General features: G+C 43.3%; 1 protein-coding gene across 2 annotated transcripts; it reads right to left on the bottom strand.

Moving 5' to 3' along the window:
* Positions 1-2268: 2268 nt before the first annotated feature.
* Positions 2269-15215, bottom strand: gap43 (growth associated protein 43). Of its 2 annotated transcripts, none has more exons than XM_063493289.1 (3): positions 14913-15215; positions 7709-8336; positions 2269-3593 (listed from the first exon to the last, which is right to left on the bottom strand). In XM_063493289.1, exons 1-3 carry the CDS (start codon positions 14940-14942, stop codon positions 3514-3516), a joined length of 738 nt encoding a protein of 245 aa, XP_063349359.1. In that variant the 5' UTR covers positions 14943-15215; the 3' UTR covers positions 2269-3513. The 2 variants fall into 2 exon arrangements, with proteins under 2 accessions (XP_063349359.1, XP_063349360.1); XM_063493290.1 differs by having other exon boundaries at positions 7718-8336.
* Between the last annotated feature and the right edge of the window lie 4437 nt (positions 15216-19652).

The following is a 19652-nucleotide window of genomic DNA, read 5'->3' as shown; positions in this document are numbered from 1 at the left end:
CTAGAGATTTTAAAAAAAAAATCAGTAATGCAAAATGAGTGCAAAATGTGCATGTAAACATATGTAAAGACTTTGGATAAATCTGGTTAAGGAGTGTGAGTGTACCTAAAAAATATCACCTGGTTCTTAGTATAGCTTAAGATTAGCCACAGGTCCTGTGGCTGCAAAACAATTCCAAATCATCCTCCCTCCTATACAGCTGATATGGTGGTTGGTTGGTTGGTGCTGATTTATTGTTTGGTTTTAGCCAAATGTGCATTGTGCATTGTGGCCAAATGTCTCAGCCTTGGTCCCATCTTTCCAAAGGACGTTGTTCAAACAGTCTTGTGGTTTATTCAGATGCAACTTTGGAAACCTGGGCTGTTCCCATGTTTCCCCTGGCACCCCTTCCAAACATACTTGAGCCTTCTTTTTTTATTTTATTTTTTTTATTTTTTACTGTCGTGGACGTTAACATTTAAGAAGCTAACTGAGGCCTGTGAGTGATGTGTATAATGACTGACCTTGGGGTGAATTTGGTGGGATTCCTGGGAAGATCAGTAGCTTCCTGGAATGTTTTCCACTCAAATAATCTTTCTCACTGTAGAATGATGGAATTGAAGCTGTTTGGAAATTACCTTATAACTCTTGACAGACCGATGGGCAGCAACATTTACTTCTCTAAGATCACTGATTATGTCGTTCCTTTTTCACATTCTGTCAACACATCCCGGAACTGCCGAAAGTTCTAATTTTATAGAGGTGCTCACACTTGCTGATGATCAATTATTCAAGTGCATTTGATGAGCAACATTTGGCTGCGACTTACTCTTATAATTCCTTTGGAAGAGGCAGGGTTGGCAGCATTGGTGAAGGTTACACATGATCTTCTTATAGTCTCTGATAGTGGACTCATGTCTGTGCTTGTCCCGCTAGACCTCTGTGCAGCATTCGATACTGTTGACCATAATGTCTTATTACAGCGATTACAGCATGCTGAAGGTACTACACAACAGTAGTTTAAATCATATCTATCTAACAGACTCCAATTTGTTCATGTAAATGGGGACTTGTCTTCACACACTAAGGTTAATATCTAGTTCCACAGGGTTCTGTGCTGGGACCAATTCTGTTTACATTATACATGCTTCCCTTAGGCAGTATCATTCAATGGCATAGCACACATTTTCAGTCCTATGCACTGTAATCCATAAAGTCAGATAACAAACATTAATTAGTTAAAGTGGACAATCTCTAAATTTCTGCTTCTAAATTCAGACAAAACTGAGGTAATTGTACTCTGTTTCTTAGAAACATGGTGTCTAACCAAACGCTTACGTCTACATGGCATGACTTTGGTCTCCAGTAACACTGTGAGAAATCTTAAAGACATTTTTGACCAATATATGTCCTTCGATGTGCATATGAAACAAGCATGTAGGACTGCTTTCTTCTACTTGCACGATATCTAAATTAGAAACACCCTGTTTGTGAGTGATGCTAAAAACCAGTTAATGTATTTACTACTTCTAGGCTGGACGACTGTAATTCATTGTTATCAGGCTGTCCTAAAATTTCCCTGAAAAGCCTTCAGTTAATCCAAAATGCTGCAGCACTAGTACTAACAGGGACTAGAAGGAGAGAGCATATTTCTCCTATATTTTCTTCTTCTCATCAGGGCCCATCTTAAAGACCTCATAGTACAGCATTACCCCATTAGAGCGCTTTGCACTCAGACTGCTGGCTTACTTGTGGTTTCCAAAGTATTTAAACGTAGAATGGGAGGCAGAGCCTTCAGCTTTCAGGCCTCTTCTCTGTGGGACGAGCTCCCAGTTTGGCTATGGGAGTGCTTGCTCATCTAATTGGTGGGGTCTTCTCTGTATTATTGTAGGGTCTTTACCTTACGATGTAAAGTGCTTTAAGATGACTATTGTTGTGATTTGGGGCTATATAAACACAACAGAACTGAATTAAATTGTATTTCCCTGTGTAAGTATTATTTTAATGTACGCTTGGTGCAAGAGCATTTAATATTACAGGAATACTATCCATTCATTTTCTTCCACTAGTCCACTTCAGGGTCGCGGCAGGCGCTGGAGTCTATCCCAACTATCATGGGGCAAGACTTATAATAAAACCACACTTATGTGTGGTTTCACATAACCACACTTATGTGTGGTTTCGTGATGGATTCAGTGGAAAATAAGCATGATTATTGGAAACTGCCAGGTATTTCAAAGTGACAATATGTTTCTATCAGGCTTTAAACAAACTCCACAGCTTATGATGGTAATTGGCACATTTGCTTTATTTTGAAAACAGACATTGAAACCATTTTTTAGTTTTTTCATATTTTTTTTTCTCACAAGTTTGAACTCCTCGATAAGATTGAAACTGGACATTGCACTCACTGGAACATAGGAAATTTTTTTGTTGTTGTTGTTTGCTCATTTGTTTGATTTTTCTCTTTACCTTTTTTTTTGTAACATCAGTGCAAGAGTATTTTTCCAATTCATATAAACTGTCATAACAACACCAAAGACATCAAAAAAGAAGCCGCCACACCTCTTAAGTTTTTTGTGACTGCGAAAAAGTTCCTCTCAGAGGGAGAGTTCCCATCATGCATCTGGTTCAATGGTTCATGCTATGGCCTCACGTTTGGTTGGCAGAGCACAAATTGTAATATGTAAGAGCCAGTTACATCAATAATATAGTTGATTTCTAGAGTTTTTATTATATGATCACATCATTTAAATGGCAACAGGTCCTTTATTTACTGTAACTGTGAGTAAACAGAGTTTGTAAAAGGGGTGTAAACCAAGCTTGAATGACTCAAGCAGAATAGAGAAAGTTGAGTAAATATTGTTTTTGGGATTCAGGATAAAGCTGCCCCAACTGGAAATGTCACACATTTAATCATACATTCTATTATCCATTCAGTATGTCAGTACATTACCTCTTTGTTGTGTTCTCAGTACACTTGGATCGTGTCGAAAACATGAATTGCATTTATAAACCTGGTTGTCTTTTTGTGCGTGCATTTGCAATACGGATTTCATTTGCAAAATGTGTCTAAAGAAAGAAAGTGCATTACAATGCAAATACAGTACGGCGCATTGGCAATGCATTCGTTTTTTGAAATTTTAAATGTGTAAATATCCAGTTGGGAGCGTTCATTCCGCCCCCAGTTTTACATCAAATAGTGAAGATGTACCAAATGAAATCATCCACCTCGACATCATCACCATCACGGTAACAGTCGCTTTTCATAAACATCAGCAACATCAACATCATCATCACCGTCGTCGTCAGCATCGTCATCACTTGCGCATAGTACAGTGTTAGCTTGAGCCAAAAAACTTCACGCTGGAAACTCCCCCAACATGAGAAAATCATTGCCACACAAAAAATGACAAACAAATAGAAACGGACTGCCTTCACATTGAGAAGGCAAAGAGCAACCTTTTTAGATTTTTCGTTTTTGTGGTATTCTTCATACTTTTAATTCTGCTTTCATTAAGTTAGACTTTAGCCTTAAGCATCCTTGGACTCGGTGGCCTCCGCCTCTGCATCTGCCGGGGTGGCCTCCTCTCCTTTAGACTCCTCTGCAGCATCTTAATGTAAGAAGTGGTGGGGGTAGAGGGTGTAAGGGTAGAGAGAAGGGGTTGGGGGCGGGATAGATGAAAGGAGGGTGGAGAAAGAAGAGAAGAGGAGAGGTGGTTTTACATTGCGAGTAGAGTAATAAAGCTCTGTCTGGGGCATCTGAGATACAGAGCTTCAAAGATTTCACTCATGAGCAGTAACTTTTGATGTTTTAAATATTTCACCCTCTATATGAAAAAAAACAGCCATGTAACATTCGGAAATTCTCAAAATATTCACATCTTCCCTCTCAAAAAAATAATTCGCACATGGAACTGTGTAATTCTGTGTTGTTCACAATGTGTCAGCTCCACTTAAACTAAGAACATGTCTGAAGCCCGCACTGACTGTGTAAATAATAAAAGAAGAGCTTGCTCCTAATGGACCCATGAAGCATTTGAACTGGCATCACAAAGCTAACAGGAGCATCTTGGCCTGTCACATCTGATACAGTGTGATGCCCAGAGTGCACTGCACTATGATAGCAGGCAACGATAACTTGCTAAGAGGTGCACACTGCTGAGTAGCAATCCGTGATACATCACAAAGCAAATGCTAATGGGGATTCTTGCTCAGGTACTTTATATTTTTCAACATTAAATCATAGTATCCTTCTTTAATAATCCTGTAGCTGGTGAGCTTTTTAGCTCCAAAAAAGCAAAGACATTCTCATTTATACTTAATCAAGACCTTCTTGCACTATGCAGGAGCTACACTGATTTTGGGGTCTTTGTTGTTCCTGCCCAAACTCGTTATCCGAGTGATCTCATCGGGGTGATGGCACACCCCGATGAGATCATATTCTTTTATTAGAAGGAGGAGACATCAAGGAATGACATCATTGCAATGGAGACCAGGGTGCATGTCTCCTGGTGTGTGCGTGTGTTTGTGTGTGGGAGGGCGAGGGAGGGAGGGAAAGAGAGAAGTGGGGCAACGGTGTCTGCCGTAGCGCATGCACTAATGCGCGATTGTGTGTGTGACTCAAGACAGCATGACTCATGGCAGATCTTCCAGGTAAGAGATAATTAGCTTGTTAGCCACTGTGACAGATTTGAGAATGTCCTTCACTACAGCCACTGAACTGTGCGATGCAAATCCAATTTCACCCAATTTACAGAGCCAAAGCTCGTCATTTCTTGTGTCTGACATCAGCGCGAGCTCACTTTCATACACCAGTTACCGGCTGAAGTGACAGTTTAGCTTTGCTGTTGGGTTTGTGTATGAAGATTGCAGACAGGGAAACAAACATTTATAAGTGTTTCATCATTTCTACCCACTGACCTCTTAGTCTTTAGTAAATAAGACTAATGAGACCATGGCAGAAAAAATATGAAGTGCAAAGCTCTTTTCAGACATGAGACTGATAACATTGCCGGCTTTAAATTGATAAAATTCTGTCATTCGCACTGAGGTATGTTTTACATAAATGGTTCTCATAGCTTCATTGAAACATATGCAGGAGAGTTACAAAAACAGCCACGCAGCAAAAGACTTGTTGCATTTGTGACCATTGACTCAAGTGAAGTGTAACCACACTTTTGAATGGTTGCTTTTCTCCATCATTGTCACTAAAATCTGAGATCAGAGAGAGCTAGCGCCACCCCTCAATCTCAAAGAGAGATTGAAATCTCTACTGAACTGGAAATGGCATCCTTTTTTAATCTTTTTTGGATTTACAATCAGAGTTGATGAGATAAAATGCTATTATATGCACGTTAATGTAGTTTAGGGCACGCTCTACTAACACAAGCCATTCACAAAGATGTGAGAGAGGACTTCTAAAGATGTACAAGCCTGTCTTAATATGACAGCCTGCTTTCAGATATTGTGTCATTTTGAAAGTGCTGGACAAACATTAATAGGTCTGATCTGGTTAGACTGTGGTCTCATAATCGACCAGGACGTTCATTCAGATGTAAAGCAGGTAAGTCCAGATAAATCAGATTTTGAATGTAAACACGTTCATATCTGAAAAAAGCTGATAAAAGCACAAGATATCACAGTCAAGGCAATAAAATTTTACTTTTCATGCTTCAGATGATAAAGTGCAAATATCCATAAGCATGGTATTAATTTCACTGCTATGCAGATGACACCCAACTCTTGGCGTTATAATGAGCTCTTGAGAACCACATATCTGGTCAACGTATGGTGTTACAACTGATTCTGATCTAAGTCTTCATCTGCATATGTATTTCATTAAAGGTACGTTGTAGCTTGTTTATGTGTTTATTATTTAATATAGTCTATAATCTGTTTTTAACAGCTTCAATACTCTGTTTCCCAAAAAAGAGTTAGAATTCACAAATGGCTGTTTCACTAGATACATATAAAAACCTTATGTCACTCTAGGGTTTTCACTCTGTAGCACCCTGAAATCCCCCTGCTCACTGCTGCTCGCTGTGCCAAAACAAAAACTAAAATACATCTGACCCAGTCTGGAGTGGAGACTGAAGAAGTCACTTGGATGGGGGACGAAACATTTTTCCCACTGAAAACACTACGTTCAGATGAACAGAATCAGCTTTATCAAATAAAGAAATCATCTTTCTATATCGTCTCTGAGTCACTACATCTGGACAGTCCAACATCACTGATGGCTTGTTTATAGTGAGAATCTGTTTCTACTACTCTACACTTTGCATTACTTTTTCTAGTTAAGTTCTAGTGTTTTCTTTAATGTTTTTAACTTATTTTTCTTTTAAAGTGTAGTTTTCCAAATTAATCTACTATTTCTTTTCATTATTAATGAATTTGTTGCCACCTTTTAATGTAAGAGAAGTGCACTATAAGTGCAGGAATTCGATAAGAATTTGTGGCATAGAGACCGCCTCATAGAGTACCCAGCATCCTTGTGGATGTGACTCTTTTCTGTGTGCAGCAAACCTTAACCGAGCGATTTGGTCATAAATATTCATTTTGGTCTCTGAGTCACTTTGGTAAGTTAAGCAGATTGTAGACAGCAGTGAATTCTTAATAAGCAGATCTTTGTCAAGTAGTGTTTGTTTATGGCAGACTTCCCCAGTGCGGATCGTGACCAGTAGGGATCATTAATCATTCATTTAAATCAGAGCACCTGTTCTACCCGCACTGCTCCATGCAGGCCAGCTATCCCATCGAGGTGGTAACTATGACAACAGGGAGACAGTGCTGCCTAGGTGACCTACTTTCTGTGTAGTTCTCCAGTTGGTGTATGCATGTGTGTGTGTGTGTTTCCCACCTCACGCCCCCACCAGCTCCAGACTGAGCATGCTCCATTAACTACCTGTCTGACCCAGTCTGAGAGTCCTTGGACCAGAAATATGAGTTCATGTCAAGTGTATCTTGTGACAGTGTTGTATCAGTGGAATAATATCATTTTATCTCCAGTTTCTTCTCAGGTCCACATTTTTGCTGTAATTGGACATCACATGACAGTGCTGGAAGACGCTTTTTTTTTTTTTTTTTACCAAATATTTTAACGTGATGTACTTTTAAAAAAAAGGAAGTTTAATTGGGTCATCCATTACAACCGTTTTTCATGACTATGGTAGCAGTCAGGTTAATATATCACACCTTGTGTGAAGGCATCTGAGAGCTTTATTAACCTCAGTGATTTATAATTCATGCTGCTTCTACATTATGCAAATAACACATTGCTTTTTATCAATAGCTTTGATCATTCCCAGTATAACAATATCGCTGTGTACCACACTCTTGACCACTGCTTATCATTTTCTATGCCGGCCTCTGTCTAATCAGTATGGAGTTTCCATGTTGCAGAGGCTGAGCTACAAGGCTGTCTAATCTTATATTGAGCTGTGTCTCTGTGTTAACCAGTGAATGGTGGAGCACTGCCAAATATCTCTAAATCCCAAAGACACACCAAGCGGCTATGTCCTGTGGAGCCTGCCAAGCAGACTGTGTAAAAGCTCACCTATTCTTCTCGATTTTATATTTACAGTAAGTAATTGCTTTTTGATTGGTGGAAGTGGCTGGAGCTATTTTTAGCCCTGAACTCACTGCCCTCACGAACATGTGCATAAGTGAGAATGTGCTCGTAAACCTTTCTTCCTGACCACATGGAGCTCTCATCTATTCTGCATACCTTGTTTACCTTTTGTTTGGTTAGGCTCCTCCTTCTCAGCTGTCGGACTGACAGCAGCAGGCACGTCGGCTTGTCTGGCCTCCTCCTTTTTCTCTTCGCTCTTCTCCTCCTCCTTCTCTTCAGCTGTGGCCGTGGTGGGACTCTTGGCTGGGGCCTCCACCTCTTTGGGCTTCTCCTCAGCTTTCTCCTCCGCTTTTGGCTCCTCTTTCTTGGGTTCAGAGGGTGCTGCGGCAGCCGTGGGAGACGCAGCAGCCGGGGCAGCCGCTACAGGAGACGTTGCTGTGGCAGCAGCTGCTGGAGAGTTAGCTGGCTTGTCTGCCACAGGGCTTTTGGCTTGGTTTGTCTCCTCTTCCTCCTTCTTAGCCTCTTCTCCTGCGGCTTCATCCTGCTTAGCAGGTGCCTCTTCTCCCTCCGCTTTCTTTGCCTCCTCTCCTCCCTCTGTTGCCTCCTCTGCAGCAGCAGGACTGTCACCCTCTTTCTCCTCCTCTCCGTCTTTCATCTTTTTCCGAGTTATATGTCCACGGAAGCTGGCCTGTATTTTGGTGGCAGCCTTGTGGGCCTTGTCCTCGGGTTTGTTGGTGGTGCCATCCTGTTCAATCTTCTGGTCCGCCTCCTCATTCTTCTCCACCTGGCAGGCGATAGACAACATACCAGGTTAACATTTACTGCAAGAGTTGAAAAGGTTGCGGTGAATGTCTTTATTTTGCTAGTGTCCAGTTGTTGCTGTGTTTGTGTGTGTGTGTGTCTATCCCTCTTTTTGTTGGCATGCTGCTTGATCACGAGAAGGCATGCTTTATTTCTGTTTGCTAAAGTATGTAAAAAATAGTCAAACTGAAAGGTCAGAAGTCAAGAAAAGAAAAAAGTGTATATCGTGAAATGGGAAAGCTTAATAAATATATATATATTTCTAACCATTACATGACAATCATAGGCTGGGAAAAGGTTAAAATTTCAGGACATGTTTAGAATAAAAGTGCGGGATGAGATGAGGAGCAGAGTTAGGAGTAGGACAGGAGACAGGGTAATATTGAAAGTTTTTCCTTGATATTACCTTCGGTTACTGGATCCAAAGCTGTCCATCAAATAGTGGGTTGTGCTATGAGTCATATAAATCTAATGAAAAGAAATCAAATCAAATAAAGGAATGAATGATGAGCACTGAAAGTGGCAACACAAAATGAATCAGTACATTCCAAATGAATAGGCAAACAAATCAAGGTAAAATATTCTCTCGCAGGTGTTGGAACCAATCGAAAGCCTCAAATGAACGTGAATAAGTGTAATGAAGCAAAAGAACACAAACCGTCAAGCAGCATGCAGACTGTGCAGCATCAGTTATACCAAATGAAAAACAAAGTGAGAAAACAGCACAATCTATTTTTTATTTATTTATTTATTTTGGTCCTTCCAGGTATCAAGGCTTAGCTTGACTCTACAGCATTTTATCATTTCATGTGCCAGAGTGAGGAGATTTATTGTCTCCACATAATAAATCCAAGGCGCTGTGATTTTAGGTTGTGACAAGTGTCTCCGGGCATTTATTGCAGTTATTCAATCCAGGCATGAGGCTGATATTGTCCTCCTGATAATAACCCTGAAAATAGATTTAGTGAATAATTAAACTTAAATGTAGATGCTCTCCGTGGCATCCATTACTGTTTCCTGCAGTCTCTGCTAATGATATCCTCAAAATTATGAGCAGTGCTCAAAATCGGAGCCAATCTTTATTCTCTGGGTACAGTATATAGCAGTTCCGTGTCTGGCTGCTAGGGAACGAGCTCCCTGCTACAATCTCCTCACCATTCACTGCCATACCCCTCCCAACCATCAAAGGTTACCTTGACAACCAGAGTGCTAACTCATCACAGGGCCTGTCTGCTGTTCGGTGCTATGAAAGACTATATGTCACCCTGATTGGCAGTGCGCCTGACCCCTCGGGGGGAGCAGGCCAATAGGAACTCGTAAATCAGGTGGAGTAATCAGCATGGAAAAGCCAGGGATGCGATGAAGCAACGGTAGCAGCGGCAGGGTGTGGCGGTAGGGGGCAAAGGGGTAAAATGTATGTGCTTACATTAATGTCTGTGTCACCGAGATCTGGCAACGTCTTGTTTAAGGCCAATGAATCTGGGTGGAAAGAGCTTTCGTGCCTCTGCATCCACCCCCTATGTATGCTCTCCCACTGTGTCATTATGTAGGATATGAGCTTTGACTTGGACAGCCTGTGTGAGGGATCACATCTGTGTGGAGTGATTTAAGACCCCGAGACCCTAAATCAACACGTCTTCCTCAGGGTCAGTGTGTCAGTGCAATATTGGAGCAGCGAGGGCAAGGTGCAGCTGTATTGGTATATTCAGCTCCTCTGCCTTTATTCCCCTGGGTTCGGGTTAATATACACAGTCTTCCAGAGTAATTTTGTGCAGTGTGAAATTATAAGACAGATAAATGAAATACACACTTAAATGTAATGATTCACATTTAAAATCTGAACTGGAGCTAAACAAGCTACCGGCCAATGGGTGTGGAAATAAACTTCAGCAGAACAGAGCAGGCAGACAAAGCACCACCACCACCACACCCTCTGCTCTTAATAATATGCACGTCTCCAGTGACTTATTGGGCTTTTATTGTGTCTGATCTCATAGGTGCTTACAATTGCCAAAAATTTGACCCGAGCACTTAACTCTTAATAGAATTACTTACTGGCTGGGTTCAGTGAGTCAGACGGAGAAAGAGAAAGCGATGGATGAAGGGTGTTTGGGAATATGGGGTATGACATCATTATTGGAACAGAAGAGCGATGTCATTTACGTTAGAGGTTGGGGAAATGTGATAAAATACCAGAGGAGCACCAGATGATCTCATCTGGTGGTACGAAGACAGGAAGAAGCATCACCATCACAGTTTGACCATAGCTGGAGCGTCATCACTTGAATTATTGTGTGTGCATCACCCTTCAAAAACTTTAAAAAAAAACTGCTGTGCTGTGATTTTCCTTCTTCTTCTTCATGGATTCACTTCTGAGATGCAAAACCGAAAATCACTTGACCCAGCACAGCTGACATTTGCCTGCACTGTATTTAAATCCCAAACAGAAGCATGATTGCACATCATTTAAGACCTGCACCTTGAAGCCTCTGACCGGTAATTGAACCCCGGTCACGTACCCTTCTGCAGGCGCTTTTGCACCCGGCGTCTATGTGGTGCACATCTCCATTCATAAATAAGGCAAGACTTAGTGGCTGTTTAAACTCTTCCTTGATTAATTTGCAGTAAGACAACATATTTGCATTATGAGTTAGTCAAATGGCTTATTACAATTAGCCTGCAGCGCTTCCTATTTGCACACAGTCGTTCTGGTTGCCATAGATACACTACTTTAACCGCTGAAAAACTGCTTTTAATCTCCAAGAAAATGTGGAATGTTTGCAACATAATAGTGCTATTCTTGCAAGATTATAAAGCCAGCAATTATGCAATCTTTGTGCAATTATATTAGCTGTAGTATGATGTAGCAACATTAAAAAGGCTTGCTCCAGGATAAACTGACACTGTGCTATAAAAGCAGCTGACCTGTGACGAGAGAATCTAGTTCACGGGTTATCAAAATGCAAGAGTGCCATTCACCACAGGACATACACACACACACACACACACCCTCTCTGTCGGATTTGTCTGCAAAGATAATAAATGGACATGGTGAAATGCGCTCAGTGCATTATCTGACTGGCTGGATGTGTCTATTACAGCTGCAGTCTGAGCCTCTCTCCCTGTCCGCCTCTGTCCTTGGGTGGGCACCGGCTGTTGTAAGAACCACACCCCAGAGTCAATGGCTTTATCCATAACCACACACTCACACACGCACCATCCCCCCAATGGTGACACAAGTAACAATCCACCACCTTCCACTGCCTCATTTAGAGTGCCATTAGGGACTTGTTTCAGGAGGCGGGGGGGAGGGGAAGACACAGTGGAAGCAGCGAGGTTAGTGCCATCGGACCGCAACTCACACTAATGCATTCGTGCATGCTGTCTAATGATAATGTTGGGGTTTTTCTTACTTATTAATATTATTACTATTACTATTGCAATCCATTCAAGTCCTGAGATTTTTGCCTCTCCACTTCGCCCAGCATTGAATGCCTCAAGCGAGAGAGGAGAGAAATATTAAAGGTAATATTTGCATGCATAATGGAGATGCTTGCTTTGCAGACACCCCTTTTTTTTATTATCACCAAGCCAACAGGTGCAGCTGCACTTTAATACGGGAGGCTTGTATGTAATAAAACCAGCTTATTAGAAGTCATAAAACAGACTGTATAGCGCATTGGCACTCTTTGAAATAAAATGGAAAAACTCCACCGAGCAGTTGTCATATTACCACAGCTCCACCGAGCAGGTGGAGAGACTCTCAGCCACCCTTGCTGGTGGCACACGTTTCTCTCTGCAATGGTACCTCTATCTTGTCTTCGGCATGATTTCTGTGGCCGTGTCTGCTTTCCTGCAGGAGCCACCCAGACAGCAAAGACTGAACTGCTGTCTGGAACTGCTGAATATCTCCCTCTTTCTCTCCCTGTCGTCTTTCACTCTCCATGAGCAAACTGCTACCCACTCATTCTCCCTCTCTCACACACACACATACACACACATAGGCACAGCGGAGCACCACACCCTTTTAGCCGGCTATCTCCTGCAGATGAGGAGAGGGGGGCTCAGGTGGTGACTGCCACAGCCCCCGCTCGCCATCTCTCGCTCTCTCTCCCTCCTCTCGCACTTTTTTCCTCTTCCTTTGACGGTGAATTGATGAGCAGCCGTAAAGGATGCACTGTTTCTTTTACGATGGCCCGGGAAAAGATGCTCCACAGCAACTAATAAGCGGCCATATGCCGGCCTCATTACATCCTCTGGAGCAGCCTTTAATTCACTTACATCAGCTCTCTGGCTGAACAAAGGCTCTGCAATCGCCACTGATCTCATCGGGGGCTGGAGACATATATGTTTTTTTCTTTCTTTCTTTATTACAGCCTAAAGCAGAAGAAAGTCTCAGTTGAGACTGAAAACCTTGTTTTCAAGAGTGACCTGGGCAAGAGAGCAGCCAGTCACACACTGCAAATGAGTGAGCATTGTATCCATAGGTAACCAGATAAGAGACAGAGGTAGAGGAGAGAGGAAAAGGAGGTGATGCCTGAGGGAAAGGGCAAGGGTTGCGCACGGTGGTGGTTGTGTTAGTGGTGACATGTGATAAGAAGTAGAGATGGAGAGTTGAGTGTTAGAGGAATAGCTCATTTGGGCGGGATTTGATTCTGCTTAAGTTCTGCTTATAAGCACAACCTGGAACTGGGTTCAAGATGTTGAGGTGAGAGCTGAATATTGTTGTAAAGCTGCATAAAAAGCGAGGGAGGCAGATGGGACTTAAACTAGGTGCCCGTAGCCACTCCCATATAGTGGAGATGTTGCAACACCACTTAACACTCCACAATGGCGGGACCCCACAGCAACGCTGCCATACTCCAGAGCAGAAAATCATGCTTTTTGCTCATCCATCCGTGAAGACCGCGCAGTCTGTCCGGATTCATTTATGCTCAAATGCAGGAGCACGAAGATAAGTGCTTGTAGGCTGGGAGGACGTTTTTTTCTTTTTTACCCTCCCCTGTGGTGCACGCTTGAGGCGGCGACAGCCTTCCGTAGGGAAAAAAAAAAGAAGCTAGTGCCTCACCCACATGGCTGCAGTGTGCAGCGTGCCGGCTTCTCTTCCTTCAACGTTTCCTCGTGCTTCTCCCTTTCTCATCTTCGCGCCTGCTCACCTACTCCAGCCATCACCACCACCATCACCACGTTCTCGCTCCACCACATATCTGCCAGTTGTAGTCAGCCATCCAGTTTCATTCCATCTTCACCTTTCTGCTTTGTTGCATTCATGCCTCTCCCTACCCCCCCCCCCCCCCCCCCCCCCCCCGCCCATGCCCCATACCTCACAGCCTCCACTCCCTGTCCCAATCCCTGTTTCACCTCTGTATCAGCGTCTTCTCCCTTTTTCCCCCTCCTCCATCTAGCTCCATGTGCACCACCCTGCTTCTGTTTCTCCCTCTTTCTCTCTCTGCATCCTGCTCCACCTGCATGGAGTTCATCTGGCAAGCCTTTCTTTGCTCCTTTTCTCTCTCTGCCAGAGCTAATATGACTCATCCGGGCTGACATTTAAGAAGCAATCAAAGTGCCATAGGAATCCAGCGTGTTATGGCTCTGATAAAAACCCTAATCAGTTCTGAGATAGCAGCAGGAGCATCGCCCCCGATCACATGCAGAACCACCGCGACAGCTGCTGAAATGCTACCTCAGTGCAACACCTTTCTTTCATTTCATATTCACTGCCGGGACGAGACTGGCCACGGGTACCCAGCACCACCCTTTCACACCCTTTTAAATGAGTGCTCACTTCATAGAACCCTCCATTGACAGCAACCACTCAAAAAGCTGGAGGGCTATGATAATCCATTTATGCTCATTTATTCCCATTGTATTCCCCCCTCGAGGCACTGACATGATGGAGCTGCTCACTCAGTCAGTACCCCACCCTTTTTTTCCCCCTTCACACTGTGGAAATGATGCACTTTCCTCTGTCACCCACTTCTTCTGCTTAACATAAGACAAATACAGAAGATACCTAGACCTCTCCCCTGCCCCTGTTTAAGGCGTAGGTTAAGAGAAAACTGTCATTTATCTAAAGCATCACTCGCCGGTGGATGAGATTGGGTTTAGTGGATAAATCAGAGTATTTCAGCTTTGATATTGAAGACAATACATAATCTATCAAGTGCCATTCAGTAATAGTTCACTTTTTTCAAGCACTTAATCAATAAGAGGGAATGCCGGCGGCCCAGGATCACATTACATTCTTGCTGCCTTTCTACAAGTACGGTGTGAGGTCTGAGAGGCATTGTGGCAGCATCCATTCATGCAGGATAATCACATTAACTAGGCGTGTCTGTGCTCCGTGGATAGATTTCTATAAAGACAAGTCAGGCCTCAAGTCACAGAAAATTACACCAACATTTTGGCTAATCCCACCTCGTGCCTCCTAATCTCACCAAAATTGGAAAAAAAAAAGAAAGAAAGAAAAGAAAAAACTAAAAAACAAACCCAACAGTCACAAAGTTCAGAGCTGAGGTGAAGCTGAAAAATATTGATAAAGCAAATCAGAGCAGTTTACCGGTTTGGTTCTTCTTATGCAGCACAGCATAGTTGTAGTATCCTCCCTTTTTCTTCTCTGCTTCTTTTCTTCCCTTTTTTCTCCCTTTCACTTCTCTCTCACCCTCTCCCTCTCTCTCTCTCTCTCTCTCGCTCGCTTTCGCGCGCACACACACTCTCTCTCTCACTCGCTCTCTCTCTCTCTTTTCTCTCTCTGGCTGTATCAACAGCTAAGCCGCCCAGTACATTTACTCATCCCAGTTTGCACACACGCGCTCTCCCGTCAGTCTGCCGGGGTGCGACTCTCTCACTCTTTCTTACTCGCTGCCTGACAATGACTGCGAGCCCACCCTTTAAACCCCTCCCTTCTGCCTCCCTCCTCGCTCCATCCATCCCTCTCGCTCTCTCTCCCCCTCCTTCACACCATTCCCCTCCTCCTCCTCCTTTCCTTCTTCTTCTTCCGCCTCCTCGTCCTCTTCTCACTCATAGTGATGCCCCCCCCACACCACTACCACCACCACCACCACCACCACCTCTTTTAGATCGGCACTCCTCTCTTCTACATCTTCTCACCCACCTCCTCCTCCTCCTCTTTCTTGTTCCCTTACAGCCTGGCTCCTGCAAAAGCTGCGGCCCCACCCTAAAAAAGCCTCTCCCTTAATAAATGACTGGATACCTCCCCTCAGTTTGGTCTATTGATACATCTTTCTTTCAGCTGTTTCATTGTCTCTCTTTTTTTGCCCTCAACACCCACATAGCCTCACTAGTTTATCCCCTCCCCTTTCTATAACATTTAAGGAGGTTTGTCTTCTTCTTTTTCTTTTTGTTAAGTGGCTCCCAAATGGAAGTTGCCTCCTCTGATTGCTCAGAATCCCTCTCAGACTCAGAGTGTTACAGACTCTGGATCTCAGATCAGCATTATAAGCCCGGGAGCCCTGTTTCCAAATTACCACAGCAATGCCAAAAGCATGTTTTCTGGCACAGTCAGGGAGCAGCTCTTGGCCAGGATAGACGTGTGAAAGAGAGCAGTGATGATCGTTCAAACGCACACATGCACACGCGCGCACACACACACACACACTCTTTGCTTTTAGGACACGTCACCCCACACCACCGATCCGCCAGCCCACCCCCCCTTCCCTTCCCTTCGCTTCCCCGTACCCAGCGCTCTCTGTTCTCATGGAAACACCAGCAGATAGACTCGAAGAGCAGAGGAGGAGGAGTGTGTGTGTCTGTGTGTGTGTGTGAGAGAGAGAGAGAAAGAGATAGACATAGAGAAAAAAGAAAGGAATGAAGGTAGGAGGAGGAAGCAAGAAGGCCGGGTGTGGCAGACAAGCAGGAGAAGCAAACTGCTTTTTTTTCACCCCTTTTTTTTTGTTTTGCTTTACTTTCCTCCCTCTGTGTCCACATTTGCACACACTCTGGGCTTAATAAGCAGGCACTAGGCATGCATTATCCCTAGAATCACATCTCAAGCCATTACCAATACAGTGAGGCTTGCAGGCGCATGGTCATGCAAACACCCACACTCTGTATTTGCCTTTCATAATGCACACAGACACACACCGCGGTGTCAGAAGAGTCCCCACCCCCGCTCTGACACCGGCGAGCGCCAGCAGATGCTACAGACACAATGAGGATTCAGGGAGGGATGGAGAACACGGGGGAGACAGACTGAGCCAGGGATGGAATAGGGAGGCAGGGAAAAGAGGAAGAGGAGGAGGAGAAGACCTGAGGGGGGGTTGCGCTTTGCTATTCTTCTCTTTTACAGGATTATTCCACATGCAGTTCACTGAAGGGAAATCATTAACCTGCAACGCTGAGCCTCAGCCTTCTCGGTGGTCACTGCTGCCACACAGGGAAGGCAAAAAAAATCTAGCACCATTACTTGGCCGTCCTACATCATCACGATGTGTCATCATGGCAAACCATGGCCAGTGACACAGATACTGTAGTAATGCAGGGTTCTGCTGAGTATGCATGACTCTCTCAGCACTGCCCTGCTTTACTTTTCCACAGATGTGCACATTCATACTAAAGATGTCCAGCTCACAGTCCACATCCCACATCCCGCTGTAATAACCAGATAAGCGCTTTCCTGAAGGGGAGGTGCCTTTTTCTGTTCTGAAGCAGTTCAGATATCCCGCTTCTGTAAGGTGAAGCCAACATCAGATGTTCTTTGAGGGTGAAAACTATGTGCATAACTGGGAAATGAAGCTCTGACACTTATCATCTCTATTCCAAGAGTTTTCTGCACCAAAATAGGCAGAATGATTTACTTTTAAAGCAGAAGGCCTTGCCAGGATTCAAACCCAGGACTTTTTTTTTTTTTTTTTGCTGTGAGCATCCATTCTGGCATCCACCAAGGAAATGTCAATATTTGTTGATTTTCTTCGACAGTATTGCAGATATCACTGGTGTGGTGAGCACTGCTGCCTCACAGCAACAAGGTCCTGGGTTTGAATCCACCATCTGGCCGGGACCTTTCTGTCTGGAGTTTGCATGTTCTCTTCGGGTACTCTGGCTTCCTCCCACAGTCCAATGACATGCAGTTAGTGGGGTTAGGTTAACTGGTGATTCTAAATTGCCCAGGGGTGTGAATGTGAGTGCGAATGGTTGTCAGTCCCTCTGTGTTAGTGCTGTGACAGACTGGAAACCTGTCCAGGGTGTACCCTGTCTCTTGTCCTATGGCAGCAGAGATAAGTGATCCTGAATTGGATAAGCAAATGAGGATGGATGGATGGATGGATGGATGGATGGATGGGTGGATGGATGAAATAAACTGAATATCAAATCTAAAGTGAACACCTGACTGTCACCTCACTAAAGTAATTGCTGTTTCGCATCAAAATGATTATGGTTTCATTCTGTTTACCCAGAGGTTTTCATCCAAACACAGTCGGAATTTAAATAAATGCAATTTTCTCGCATGTTGATGAACAGCATCAATATTTAAACATCATGTGACACTTCAAATTAAATGCCCACTGGGAGCAGTGCTACAAATCATTTCAGAGAGGAATACAAAACACAATCCTAATCTTCTTATTCAAAGAAATAGAAAGGGGGGGGGGGGGGGGGGGGGGGGTATGTAAATGGAAACTTAAGAATTGCAAACACTCAAATTCCAAAGAGCCAGATTAGGCTCGCAGTGTGATCTGAAGAAGTGGCAGATAAAGAAACAGAGCCAGAGTGGTTGCTCTTGCAAAACAATCCATGTGCAGTTGCAAACAGACTGACCAGCAGTTGACAGGAAATAAACCCAACCCAAAGAAGCTGCTCACTCTTCACTGTATGCTAATGTGTGTCCAGTGACTTGATTGTTCTGTTAAGCGGCTGAGTCTGCTGCTGCACTGACCACAGAGATCAATAACACAACAGCAAACTGCCAGTACTGAGAAACACTCAAGAGCCTGGTTCTGGCAACAGTTAAATGGAAATACAGACAGCTTCCTTTTTTGTGATAGGTGTATTCTGTCATTAAATATGATGTTCAGCACACGTTTGTCTAATGATCAGCTATTCGTTTGCTGCTCGGTCTGTTTGTGTGTGCTTCCTCACACAGCAGTGTTATATAGATTTATATAAACCTGTAGCATATGCAGAGCTCAGACCAAAGTCAACTGTATACTAACTAATTAACTAACTAACTTATGAGCTTGTTCATATGAAACCATTAATTTTGGTTTTTGTAGGGGTTTTTTTACATGTAAATCCACAGTGTGTTGTATTTGTTGCAGTGCTGTCTGCCCTTTCAGGCTAAGTGTGATGAAGCTCCTCATCCGGAGTATGAAAGGTCAGTGTATCTGTGAAAGACAATGAGATTCACATTTGATCTACCTGCTGCAAATTATACATGCTGCAGAAATATGAATGCACAAACCAAGGACATCTAATCGACCATCACCGTTTTAATCAGTTCATTTCCTTTAGGATGATGACCCAACAGTCAAAGGTACAAATGAGTGTACTTAATCAGTACTGTGGAGCACACTACACTTCACAAGTGGATGGAGTTTAAAAGTTGCAAAGAGCTTTTTTGCAAAATTCAGATACAGTACATAAAGTGTGCTACAAGTTATTTTTAACCAGTGCTTTTAGTCCGGGCAACATTCACATGCATCACTCACTCAATGAGGGCGTGTTCTTAAATAACATGATATTAAAGGAGCAGCAAATAAACAGACTCTTTAGTTGTTCTCTAAAGGCTATCGGCACCGATTGCATTGCTTTATAACCCACATAACAAACCCAGAGCATAAAGTCCCAAACCATCTGAATACTGGAACTATCTATACAATGATATGAAAGTATAACACTAATAGGATGGCACTGCAGTGGTAAATCCAGTTTTCTGATTCTAAAGCTCAGAGGCCTGTCTCGTGTCTGGTGACTGACACGGCAGCAACGTTGATTACAGGGATCAGCTGTCATGTTAAAGCAAATAAGTGGCCTGCTGAGCGGCCTGCCTGCACTCAAACGTATTATTACCATGCAAGGTGACTGGTCTGATGCTTTCGCCTGCTAGGTGACGCATTGTGTGTGTCACTATTCCGAAAAAACCAACATTGGAGAAAAAAGGGGAAAACAAATCTTGTGGACTAAGTGGAAGCAGACACAGTGTCACAAGTAATAAAATGACTCACTGTTGAGTAAATTTTATTAAGCATGATTGGAAAGAAACCACAACTGAGATTCAGTGAAAGCAAGATCGAATAAAAGTAAATACTAAGAAAAGGCAGTGATGCAAAGATGGATATGC

The sequence above is a fragment of the Pelmatolapia mariae genome, linkage group LG14 (genome assembly GCF_036321145.2).
Source record: "Pelmatolapia mariae isolate MD_Pm_ZW linkage group LG14, Pm_UMD_F_2, whole genome shotgun sequence".
Classification (NCBI taxonomy): domain Eukaryota; kingdom Metazoa; phylum Chordata; class Actinopteri; order Cichliformes; family Cichlidae; genus Pelmatolapia; species Pelmatolapia mariae.
Note: the sequence above shows the minus strand (reverse complement) of the source record. Positions and strands in the feature narration are given on the sequence as shown.